Source organism: Chiloscyllium plagiosum, unplaced genomic scaffold, assembly GCF_037043375.1.
Source record: "Chiloscyllium plagiosum isolate Xiang-an unplaced genomic scaffold, Cpla_swu_hap1 HiC_scaffold_23, whole genome shotgun sequence".
In the NCBI taxonomy this organism is placed as follows: Eukaryota; Metazoa; Chordata; class Chondrichthyes; order Orectolobiformes; family Hemiscylliidae; genus Chiloscyllium; species Chiloscyllium plagiosum.
Window position 1 is genome coordinate 39367190 of NW_028270161.1, and position 13290 is coordinate 39380479.

At 42.4% G+C, this 13290-nt stretch overlaps 1 protein-coding gene across 1 annotated transcript in view; it reads right to left on the bottom strand.

Annotated features, from left to right (window-relative positions):
• The window catches only part of dyrk4 (dual-specificity tyrosine-(Y)-phosphorylation regulated kinase 4), an 84544-nt gene extending 71924 nt beyond the window's left edge, over nucleotides 1-12620 (bottom strand). Inside the window, 2 exon segments of the mRNA XM_043713200.2 lie at nucleotides 10379-10542; nucleotides 12476-12620. Of these exon segments, the coding sequence (XP_043569135.2) occupies nucleotides 10379-10542; nucleotides 12476-12620 (309 nt within the window).
• Between the last annotated feature and the right edge of the window lie 670 nt (nucleotides 12621-13290).

Sequence of the window (13290 nt, forward strand, 5' to 3'; positions counted from 1 at the left end):
CTCCAATCATCTAGTCCTTCACTTACCAGGAAGAAAAGACAATCAGAATTGTGGACACTAATGTCTGCTTCCCAAATTGTGAGACTCGAAGAGTTGAAGGACCTGGCCCAGCGCAGGTTTGTGATGGCCAAGAAATATATTTAAACTTTGATTGTGGAAAAAGATAAAGAAAAATATGTTTGCCTGAAGCTGCAAAGTAAGATGAGAATATTATTCAGTGACAGGAGCCCTCTAATAAGTTTTGCTTTATCTTTTACATCCTCAGAAAAAGCAAGCAACAAAACAGTTGAAGATTTGATACCCGTCGATCTAAATCTGGCACTGGTTGCAGACACAAACTCAGCCATTGCTTTCATTCTCACATGCTCACAATCCCAGATACAAGCACGAGAAATTTCTGAAATAGTTTAGATGAGAAAATGTTACTGGGTGAGTCACTCAGCATAAGGAAGACAGAGCAGTTAAATGGGGAAGACAACCCAGAAGATCTGGACCACACGCAAGTTCCTAACTCATTGACCCACAGTAACCTCCCTAATCCCAGGAATTAAATGCATGTGGAATTTACTCTACAGGAGGAGGCCGTTCACACCATCATGCCTCAGTTTCTCCTAATTTCCTGACATTGAAATTGCCTCTTGTTAATTTCCTTTTTCTACCTTCTTTATATTCTCCCCTTTTCTTAATTGGCTGAATTTTCCCATTTTCAATTAAAACATTTTGTTGAGTGAGAGTCATAGCACCTAGTCAGTCATGTCTCAGAATGACTTTTCTCAGCTATTTCCGCTGTAAATTACTTATGCAACTGGGTTTTGGGTGTGTTTCTTGGATAATTATGTGGGAAATGTTCATCACTTCCAAAATGTTCCAGCATTCACACCTTTGGTGCCATATTTAATGCTGAGTTGTAGATCATTTCAATTGCCATGAATTGCCCCTTACAATATAATGTTTGACTGTAATCAAGGACATGTCCTGGAGGAAAGGATTCCTGCTCTATATGCAAGGATCTGGAGATGTTGTTAGGCAGCATCTTGGAGAGAAGAGCAGTCCTACTTCCTGTGCACAGCCACAAGAGGCCACGACATCACCACACCAAGTCAGCCTGGATCTAAATTGCAGGCTGGGCCAGTGCTGTGCCCCAGGTAAAGTGGGATGCTCAGAAAGGAGGTCAATAATCTTTTCTATTGTACAAGGGTACATGCCACTATCTTCTATCTGTTACCTCACTTTCCACAGGGACGTGCATTCATTCTAACTCTGCCATAGCACTCACATCTCACTAAGGCTCATGGACTATAGTGCCCATTATTGCTTATTGATTAGCCATCTGAAGCAACATCCCCTTTAGAATCATAGAATCCCAACAATGCAGATAGAGGCCATTCAGCTCACCGAGTCTGCAACAATCCTACAAAGAGAATCTCACCCTATCCCCTTAACTTCACATTTACCTTAGTTAACCCAACTAGCATGCAGATTCCTGGACACTACAGGGCAATTTAGCATGACCAATCCATCTAACCTGCACATCTTTGGACTGTCTAAGTGTTAAATAACTGAACACTTGACAGAAACCCATAAACATGGGCAATATGTACAAATTCCACACAGGCAATCACTCAAGGCTGGAATTGAACCCAGGGGCCTGACACTATGAGGCAACAGTACTAACCACTGTGCCACCATGCTTCATTCTTTAAGTAAGCCAATTAAGTCTATTGTATTAGAAACATATAAATTCAGCTAGCCATCTCAGTTTGACAAAATACTGAGTGCATGCAATTATTGGGTAAGAAAGTTTAAATGTTCAGTTTTGAACAAATCCAATTTAGTATGTGGTTTGTAGTTGACTTTAAACTGGAAACTACAGTTTAAGTACTTAAGTTGTCAGTTTTAAGCAGGATGTATTTCAAGAGTTCCACTGAAAGGGCAGCTTAATGAAGAACGAGCTGAAACTGGATTCTCTTTAAGTGAGTCAGAAAAGCATTTTTGTGCCAGGATCATATAAAACTGGCCAATTGTGGGTGACTTAGAACTTGAGCATGACTTCCAAAGAATGCCAGAATTAAGAGATTCAGGTAGTTAATTACTGGAAGGGAAAAAGGTTTTCTATTCTTTTTGCCTAAATGTTTTTAGCCCCAGAATTAATTCCTACAATGTTACAGGAGAAGAAGCTGATTAATTGAAGCTGGTAAGTGATTAAAGTTTATTCTATTCCTAAAATTCAAAATAATATAGCAACTGGTGGTAAGGTTAATAAAATATATAAAGGTATAACTAAGTATAAAGTTGATTAAGATAATCAAGCAGCTCATTAGAACACAATAGGGCTGGTAGGAAAGGTCACATGTCACAGTTGAAGCATGTGAGAGTGTCTAGAAACCAATTTGGCCCAGAGCAAACACATAAGACCATAAGACCATAAGACATAGGAGTGGAAGTAAGGCCATTCAGCCCATCGAGTCCACTCCGCCATTCAATCATGGCTGATGCGCATTTCAGCTCCACTTACCAGTGTTCTCCCCGTAGCCCTTAATTCCTCTAGACAACAAGAATCTATCAATCTCGGCCTTGAAGACATTTAGCGTCCCGGCTTCCACTGCACTCCGTGGCAATGAATTCCACAGGCCCACCACTCTCTGGCTGAAGAAATGTCTCCGCATTTCTGTTCTGAAATGACCCCCTCTAATTCTAAGGCTGTGTCCATGGGTCCTAGTCTCCTCGTCTAACGGAAACAATTTCCTAGCATCCACCTTTTCCAAGCCATGTATTATTTTGTACGTCTCTATTAAGTCTCCCCTTAATCTTCTAAACTCCAACGAATACAATCCCAGTATCCTCAGCCGTTCCTCATATGTTAGACCTGTCATTCCAGGGATCATCCGTGTGAATCTCCGCTGGACACGTTCCAGTGCCAGTATGTCCTTTCTGAGGTGTGGGGACCAAAACTGGACACAGTACTCCAAATGGGGCCTAACCAGAGCCTTATAAAGTCTTAGTAGTACATCTCTGCTTTTATATTCCAACCCTCTTGAGATAAGAGATAACATTGCATTCGCTTTCTTAATCACGGACTCAACCTGCATGTTTACCTTTAGAGAATCCTCGACTAGCACTCCCAGATCCCTTTGTGCTTTGGCTTTATTAATTTTCTCACCATTTAGAAAGTAGTCTATGCTTTTATTCTTTTTGCCAAAGTGCAAGACCTCGCACTTGCTCACGTTAAATTCCATCAGCCATTTCCTGGACCACTCTCCCAACCTGTCTAGATCCTTCTGTAGCCTCCCCACTTCCTCAGTACTACCTGCCTGTCCACCTAACTTCGTATCATCGGCAAATTTCGCTAGAATGCCCCCGGTTCCCTCATCCAAATCATTAATATATAATGCGAACAGCTGTGGCCCCAGCACCGAACCTTGCGGGACACTGCTCGTCACCGGCTGCCATTCTGAAAAAGAACCTTTTATCCCAACTCTGCAGCAAATGTCTGAAGTTCAAGCAGCTTTTGGGATCAGACTTTATGAGATGAAAGCTGAACCACAGACACTGTAATGCATTGGGCAGGATAGGTAGTTACTTGGATTCCTTGTATCAGGATGAAGTCACACTTCTTAGGATTGAATTGGCTGATTTGGTCAGTGTTCGGGGACAGGAGAGTGTGACTGTGAATGAGGCGGAAAGGGGACCCAGAGGGCAGAAGAGCATAAGCTATAGCTTGAGGTTCTTTCAGTTTGTCTGGATGAATCTGAGGGTTGCAGGATAGATGAGATAACTAACCATGACACCACGGTACAACATGCCACAAAAGTGGGGAACAAATCAGTAGGAAGCAGAGGGTAGGAAGGATTAATAGGTTGAGAGGTCATGTCCAACAAATCTGTTAGAACTCTTTGAGGAGCTAACAAGCAAGTTGGACAATGGAGAACCAGTGAACGTGATCTATTTGGATTTCCAGAAGATCTTTAACAAGGTACCGCAAAGAAGGCTGCTAAATTAAACAGGAGCCAATGGTGTTAAGGGCAAGGATAGAGGAGTGGCTAACTGGCAAAAGTTTAGACAGTGGTCTGCAGTAGTGAGTAGAGTGGGTTCTTTCTTGATTATATGTTTTATTGAGATTTGTCTCTTGATTAAACTTAAAAACATAAGCCATAAGTATGAAGTTAGCCTGGAGCAGTGTTTTGTAGAGGAATAATACACTGCTATTTTCTGGGTCTGTAGATTGGACGAAGCAAAAATGGCCCTTAGTAGAGTGATATGCTCTTCTTGTCGGATGTAGGAGTTTAGGGAGAGTTTACATGTTACTGAGGATTATATCTGCAATAAATGTCATTGGTTATGAATGCTGTTATATTGAATGGATCGGGTGGAGAGACAGTTAGAGACAATGAGGAATTTACACGACCAAGGGGATGTGATGGATGGCAGTTATAGGAAGGGAGAAAAGTTGCAGATACAGTCACATAGATGGGTTAACTCCAGGAAAGGTAAGAGAGGTAGGCAGGTAGTGTGGTTATCCCCATTTCAAACAAGTATGCTGTTTTAGAAAATGTAGGGGGTGATGGATTCTCGGGAATGTACCACGAACAGCCAAGTTTCTGATATCAAGACTGGCTCCAATGCATTTAGAGGTACGTTGGGTTCCAAGAGATCAATTGTGTTAGGGGACTCTCTAGTTCAAGGCATAGACAGACGTTTCTTGGCCAGCAGCAAAAAATCAGAATGGTGTGTTGCTTCCCTGGTGCCAGGATCAAGGATGTCTCAGAGAGGGTGCAGAATGTTCTCAAAGGGGAGAGGGACCTGCAGGTGATCATTGTACACATTGGAAGAAATAACATAAGAAAGGAAAAAGATGAGATTCTGAAGGGAGAATATAGAGTTAGGTAGGAATTTAAAAAGGAGATCCTCGAGAGTAGTAATATCTGGATTACTCCCGGTGCCGTGAGCTAGTGAGGGTAGGAATAGGAGGATAGAGCAGATGAATGCATCGCTAAGGAGCTGGTGTATGGGAGAAGGATTCACATTTTTGGATCATTGGAATCACTTTTGGGGTAGAGGTAACCTGTACAATTCATTGCACCTGAATTGGAAGGGGACTAATACACTGGCAGAGAGACTTGCTAGAGCTGGTCAGGAGGACTTAAACTATTAAGGGAACCCAGGGAGATAGTGAGGAAAGAGATGAATCTGAGACTGGTACAGTTGATAAAAGAAGTAGGTCAAACAGTCAGGGCAGGCAGGGACAAAGCAGAGAACAAGGTAGCACGGATAAATTAAACTGCATTTATTTCAATGCAAGAGGCCTAACAGGGAAAGCAATGGTGAGTGGTGTGGTGAGTGGTGAGTGGTGTTCCACAGGGCTCTGTCCTTGGGCCTCTACTGTTTGTAATTTTTATTAATGACTTGGATGAGGGGATTGAAGGATGGGTCAGCAAGTTTGCAGATGACACAAAGGTTGGAGGTGTCGTTGACAGTATAGAGGGCTGTTGTAGGCTGCAGCGGGACATTGACAGGATGCAGAGATGGGGGCTGAGAAGTGGCAGATGGAGTTCAACCTGGATAAATGTGAGGTGATGCATTTTGGAAAGTCGAATTTGAAAGCTGAGTACAGGATTAAGGATAGGATTCTTGGCAGTGTGGAGGAACAGAGGGATCTTGGTGTGCAGGTACATAGATCCCTTAAAATGGCCACCCAAGTGGACAGGGTTGTTAAGAAAGCATATGGTGTTTTGGCTTTCATTAACAGGGGGATTGAGTTTAAGAGTCGTGAGATCTTGTTGCAGCTCTATAAAACTTTGGTTAGACCACACTTGGAATATTACGTCCAGTTCTGGTCGCCCTATTATAGGAAAGATGTGGATGCTTTGGAGAGGGTTCAGAGGAGGTTTACCAGGATGCTGCCTGGACTGGAGGGCTTATCTTATGAAGAGAGGTTGACTGAGCTCGGACTTTTTTCACTGGAGAAAAGGAGGAGGAGAGGGGACCTAATTGAGGTAAACAAGATAATGAGAGGCATGGATAGAGTCGATAGCCAGAGACTATTTCCCAGGGCTGAAGGGCCTGTTCTGTGCTGTACTGTTCTATGTTCTATAATTCTATTAGAATTAGAGCAGTCTTGAAAAAGGGTAGACCGGATCTAAAAGTTGAATTTTTAAACTGGGAGGAAGGCTAATTTTGACGGCATTAGTCAAGAACTTTCAAAAGCTGACTGGGGGCAGATGTTCGCAGGCAAAGGATCAGCTGGAAAATGAGAACCTTTCGGAAATGAGATGACGAGAGTCCAGAGACAGTATATTTCTGTTAGGATGAAAGGAAAGGCTGATAGGTGTAGGGAATGCTGGATGGCTAAAAGACAGTAGGAGTGTACTTAAGAGGAAATCAGGAAAGCAAAAAGAGGACATGAGATAGCTTGGCAAATAGAGTTAAGGAGAATCAAAAGGGTTTTCACAAATATATTAATGACAAAAGGGTAACTAGGGAGAGAATAGGGTCCCTCAAAGATCAGCAAGGTGGTCTTTGTGTGGAGCCGCAGGAGATGGGGAAAATAATAAACGAATTTTTGGATCAGTGTTTACTGTGGAAAAGGATATGGAAGATATAGAATGTAGGGAAATAGATGGTGACATCTTGAAAAATGTCCATATTACAGAGGAGGAAGTGCTGGATGTCTTGAAACACATTAGGTGTATCCTAGAACTCTCTGGGAAACTAGGGAAGTGATTGCTGGGCCTCTTGCTGAAATATTTGTATCATCGATAGTCACAGGTGAGGTGCCGGAAGACTGGAGGTTGGCTAATGTGGTGCCACTGTTTAAGAAGGGTGGTAAGGACAAGTCAGGGTACTATAGACCAATGAGCCTGATGTCAGTGGTGGGGAAGTTGTTGGAGGGAATGCTAAGGGACAGGATGTACATGTATTTGGAAAGGCATGGACTGATTAGGGATAGTCAACATGGCTTTGTGCATGGGAAATCATGTCTCACAAAATTGATTGAATTTTGAAGAAATAACAAAGAGGATTGACGAGGGCAGAGCGGTGGACATGATCTATATGGACTTCAGTAAGGTGTTTGACAAGGTTCCCCATGGGAGACTGAGAAGCAAGGTTAGATCTCATGGAATACAGGATATAACTAGCCATTTGGATACAGAACTAGCTCAAAGGTAGTAGACAAAGGGTGGTGGTGGAGGATTGCTTTTCAGACTGGAGGCCTGTGACCAGTGGAATGCCACAAGGATCGGTGCTGAGTCCACAGCTTTTCATCATTTATATAAGATTTGGATATGAACGTAGGAGTATAGTTAGTTAGTTTGCAGATGACACCAAAATTAGAGGTCTAGCGGACAGCAAAGAAAGTTACCTCAGAGTACAACGGGATCTTGATCAGATGGGCAAATGGGCTGAGAAGTGGCAGATGGAGTTTAATTTAGATAAATGTGAGGTGCTGTATTTTGGCAAGCAAATCTTAGCAGGACTTATACACTTAATGGTAAGGTCCTAGCAAGTGTTGCTACATAAAGAGACCAGTGCAGGTTCTTAGCTCCTTGAAAGTGGAGTCGCAGGTAGATAGGATAGTGAAGAAGGCGTTTAGTGTGCTTTCCTTTACTGGTCAGAGTATTTAGTACAGGAATGGGGTTGTCATGTTGCGGCTGTACAGGACATTGGTTAGGCCACTTTTGGAATATTGTGTGCAATTCTGGTCTCCTTCCTATCGGAAGGATGTTGTGAAACTTGAAAGAGTTCAGAAAAGATTTACAAAGATATTGCTAGGGTTGGAGGATTTGAACCAATGGCAGAGTTTGAATAGGCCAGGACTGTTTTCCCTGGAGATTTGGAGGCTGAGGGGTGACCTTATAAAGGTTTATAAAATCATGAGGGGCATGGATAAGGATAAATAGACAAACGCTCTTCCCTGGGGTAAGGAGTCCAGAACTAGAGGGCATAGGTTTAGGTTTAGGGTGAGAGGAGAAAGATATAAAAGAGACCTAAGGGGCAACTTTTTCACGCAGAAGGTGGTACATGTATGGAATGAGCTGCCAGAGGAAGTCGTGGAGGCTAGCACAATTGCAACATTTAAAAAGCATCTGGATGGCTATGTGAATAGATAGGGTTTGGAGGGATATGGTCTGGTTGCTGACAGGTGGGACTAGATTGGGTTGGGATATATAGTCAGCATGGGTGAGTTGGACCAAAGGGTCTGTTTCCATGCTGTACATCTCAATGACTCTCTGAATCTTCTGCTTGGCAGTTAGTGTTCCACATGTGTTAGGACCACAACTATTCATGCCATACATTAACAATCTGAATGAAGAAATTAAGCGCATTGTTACAAAGTTTGCAGATAACATCAAGTTAGGTAGAGGGACAAGTAGTGTTCAGGGAGCGGGGAAGCTGCAGAAGGACTTGGACAGGTTGACAGAATGGACAAAGAAGTGGCAGATGTAATGTAATCTGGGAAAACATGCACTTTGGTAAGAAGAATAGAGGCACAGACTATTTTCTAAACAGGTAAAGACTTCAGAAATCTGAAGCACAAAGGGGCACACAAATCCGAGTTCAGAATTCCCTTCAGGTTAACATACAGGTTCAGGTATCAGGAAGGCAAATGCAATGTTAGCATTTATTTCAAGAAGTCTAGAATACAAGAGCAGAGATGTAATGTTGAGGCTGCACAAGATTCTGGTTAGACCACATTTGGAATATTGTGAGCAGATCTGTCCCCATCTAAGGAACTGGTGATAGAGAGGGTCCAGAGCACATTTACAAGAATGATTCCAAGGATAAAGGGCTTGCCACATGAGGAGCAGTGAGGACTCTGGGAGTGAACTTGATGGAGTTTAAAAGCATGAGGGGTGAACCTTATTAAAATTTATAGTATACTGAGATGCCTGCATAGAGTGGAGAAGGAGAAGATGTTTCCTCTGTAGGAGAGACTAGGACCCGAGGTCACAGCCTCAGAGTGAAGAGATGGGCCTTTAGAACTGAGATGAGGAGGAATTTCTTCAGCCAGAGGATGATTTATCTGTGGAATTCATTGTCACAGATGACTGTGGAGGCCAAGCCACTGATTGCGTTATGACAGAGATAGATAGGTCTTGATCAATAAGGGGATCAAAGGGAGAAGGCAGGAGAATGGGGTTGAGAAACATGTCAGCAATGAAGGAGCAGACTTACTTCGCTGTATGGCCTAATTCAGCTCCTATGTTGTATGGTCTTACTTACACGGGGCACCTCACCACTACTCCTGTTCCTGTTTCACCACTAACTGCTCTTCCTTTCACTTCTTTCATACTCAATCTGTCCCTTTGTCTTATTTCATTAAAAAATGGCCCACTCCCCAAACTGATGTCACTATAACAACTTGACTGATTTAACCCTAATCCTAGGTTGCACCTGACCTGTAGGATTGACTGTGGTCAATCCCCAGACTGCAAGGATATAGATCCCCAGACTCAGATTGGACCAAGTATCTGACTGACTGTGGCCAACCTTGGACTGGAATAGAATGAGCCTTATTACTCACTGTGGCAGTCCTCCAAGGCTGGCTTTAGTCCTTTCCACACCACTAAGGACTGCTCCCCTTTGACTTTTACACATGGTCATTTGCTTGACTCTCATGCAATGTGCTTGCCATGTAAGTGATGTGACGTTAAGGGTGGCACTGTGGCTCAGCGGATAGCACTGCTGCCTCACAACGCCAGAGACCCGGGTTCAATTCCCGCCTCAGGCAACTGTCTGTGTGGAGTTTGCACATTCTCCCAGTGTCTGCATGGATTTCCTCTGGGTGCTCCGGTTTCCTCCCACAATCCAAAAGATGTCAGGTGAATTGGAGATGCTGAATTGCCCATAGTGTTAGGTGCATTAGTCAGAGGGAGGTGCATTAGTCTGGGTGGGTTACTCTGCGGAGGGTCGGTGTGAACTTGTTGGGCCGAAAGGCCTGTTTCCACACTGTAGGGAATCTAATATAGCATGGTGCTTCACAGCAATATACCCACACCCTTAACTGTTCAGTGCTCCCCACCATGGCAATATGCCTGTCTCTTCTTCTGCGCTAAAAGATATATAAGTCACAGATGCTGGCTGCCTATAGCTGAGCACTAATCCTGTGACTAAAAGAGAAGTAGTGCAAGTGAGTATGTGCTAAGAAAGGAAGCTAACATCCATAAGATGCATTCTGTGTATGAGAGACCTGACAGAAGCATGCAAGACATAAACACTTCTATTTTGAGCAGAAAGGGTTTAAGTGCTGAACCTACAATCTCAGCCACTTGTCTGAAAACAGCAAGAAATATCAATAAAAAAGAGCAATTGTTTTAGTTAGTCAAATCCATACCATACTGATTGTTTAAGTTAGTCAAAACCAAATATGTATTATTACCTTAACGTAAGAACCATGTTTATCATCAAAGCAAATGTTGCGTTGTTTCTCTGGAGAACAGTCAAATTTTTTGGCTTTCAAACCGAGAAACCAGATTTCTTCAAAATTTAGGATTTCTTTGTGTTCGTAATTGGTCAATCCATTCTTAAAATGCATCAGTGCTTCTATTCAAATAGGGCAAAAAAGACATCAGTAGATTTTCCAATTCACTTTCTTCCAAATGTATTTAAGCAAAAGCATTTTTTATTCTATAATATTTAATGAGGTTCTGCATAAGAAATAATCAGAATCTGAGAACTTGGAGATAATGTTGAGCATGGGTTATAATTGGTTGAGTGGCCAGAGGTAGGAATAAAGGAAGAATTACACATCCATATTTGCAAGTAACAGTAAAGTAGAACAGCAATTAGGTAGATAGGAGCAAGACTTTACAAAAGAATGTAAACAGATTACTCTGGTGGGTAAAACTGAGAAAATGCGGAATCTAATTGCATTCAATAAACCTTTTTCTTTTCTAAATGGTGACGGAATAGAGCCTGCAGAAAAACAAAAGGATTTTCAAGCCCAAGCACACAAATTGCTAAAATCTAGCTCACAAGTACAAAAGGTAACAAAAATGACTGCGAATATTGTGGGTGAATCTGGTGTCTTTTGGCTCAGTCCAAATTGCCACAGCATTTTTTTGAAGGGATTCTTGCCATGAAGCCTGCAAATCTTCTTACATATCTGACCAGACTCACTTTATTTGTGATCTACCACACTGCTCACACCCAATTCCAGCCCCAACTTATCATGATGATGTTCCTGGAATGCCTCGTCACTGCTGGGATATCCTGAAATTGTCCAGTACCCCTTATGCCCATGCTCTGAGCAGGTAACTGAGCATGTCCATCCTCCGAACTGGTATTGGAGGCTGTTCTTGACTTACAGAGCCAAGATCCCCTGAGCAGAAGCTGTCCCTCTTGACTTGACTGAGGTCTACTGATACCATGCCACACTTCCTGCCTTCGTGTCTGTACGAACTGGAAAGGCAAGACAGCAGAGATGATCCAAGGATCCAGGTAGGCTCTGAGAAAGCAAGTGCTATGGAAGTGAATGAAGAGCCTAGGGATGCAGTCTGGTCCATTGAGTTCAGTGTGTGTCCCAGAGTGCCCTGTGTCCTTGCTGCTGCATTACAATGATAACTGCCAATGCAGCACTGAAATGCAGACAAATCCTATAAGTGGAGCATGAGGGTTTTTAGACACTGGCGTGTATCTGTTGCCATGGAAGTGCAGTGCATGTGTCAGTGCATATGGATCCTGCCCAGAGTTCAACAAGGTCTTTTGAAGCAAGTGGTGAGCAGTATTCATCAGTTACCTGCACTGATTTCCATTTTCCCAGCGTCTAGCTTGTTTGGCGTGTTTGATCAGATAGAGAGCTGAACGTTAATGAGGCGAGTCAAGCCATTAACAATACCCACTTAATTGGCAACTCACCACTGCCTAGCAAGAAACTCATTGCGCTATTTCTCAAGAGTATAAAAGATGGAACAAGATGCTCCTGACGTCAAGTTAGGCACCATTATACTTCTTGCTGATTCTGCTACAAACCTTGTTATAACCCATGTCACTAAATCAGACTAAGCCACTAATCACTGACCTATATTAAGGGTCATTGTTACATCACATTTGGGACAATGTGGAGGGTCAGATGAGTAATTAATGCCAAGAAATTATCATGAGAAAACTAATGTTCATTTGACTACAAGGTGGTTTTAGTTTTATGGCTAAACTTTTCGCAATCATCAAATACACAAGAAGGTTAATTTTAAAGTCAAACAGGTGGACAATGTGGTCACATTTGGTGATTGCTCATTATTGGTGATGTCAACCCAGAGCCAAATCAAAAGCGAATACGCTTTTCATTATGTTGTAATGATAACTCTTGTCATTAAGTCTGTGTGTCTGAAAATGTGCTCAAAATTGCACTTGCATTCTGTCTTAATCACATGATAACTATGCACAAGTTTAAAAAAAAGGGAGACTGTCTTCATCTGTCTCCACTCCCCTGCAGCAGATAGAACAATCATTGTAATATTGCTGCTAAGTATTGTACCTTGAGGTGTCATTGGCAGCTTGAAACCTTCAAAGGTCCTCCCTTTATCAGATTTCTTTGCATGGACATTACAGCTCGTCTTTGGCTGGTTCTCCTTTGAGCCACATTGGATTATCTGTTGTAAATCAATGCCATCAGTGTTCATACCCTGGTAAAAGAAATTAATATTATTTTGCTCTAAATGTTCCCATTAGCTGGTCCATTATCAGCATTTTCTTTGTTGAACACAAAAGTGTATCCATTACTCTATTTCACAATGTAAAAAGTAAATTAGTCGTTTACAATGTTATGACACAGCACAGGGGCAGGTGGAATTTGAATTTAGGAATTTTAGCCCATTAACAGGCCAGAAATTGCTAAAAAGTCAGAAGATGTGGAGTCAAGTCCCAACTTTCCCAGACATATGTCATAGCATGTCTGAACAGAATTATTGAATTAACGACATCAAGTTTTGTTCTTATGTATTCACAGGATGCAGGCATGGCTGGCTGGGCCAACATTCACTGCACATGAGAGTCAGGTATGTTGCTGTCAGTCTGGAGTCACATGTAGGCCAGACCAGGTAAGAATGGCAGTTTCGTTCCCTAAAGGCATTAGTGAACCAGATGGGTTTTTCCTGACAATTGATAATGGTCATCATTAAACTTCTAATCCCAGATTTTAATTGAATTCAAGTTCCAGCATCTGCCATGGCATGATTCAAATCCCAGGTCCCCAGAACATTATCTGAGTCTCCTGATGAATAATCTAGCAATAATACCTCTAGGCCATTACCTCCCCTTGTAGTGACTAATAAGAAGGTTTTCTTCCGGTCT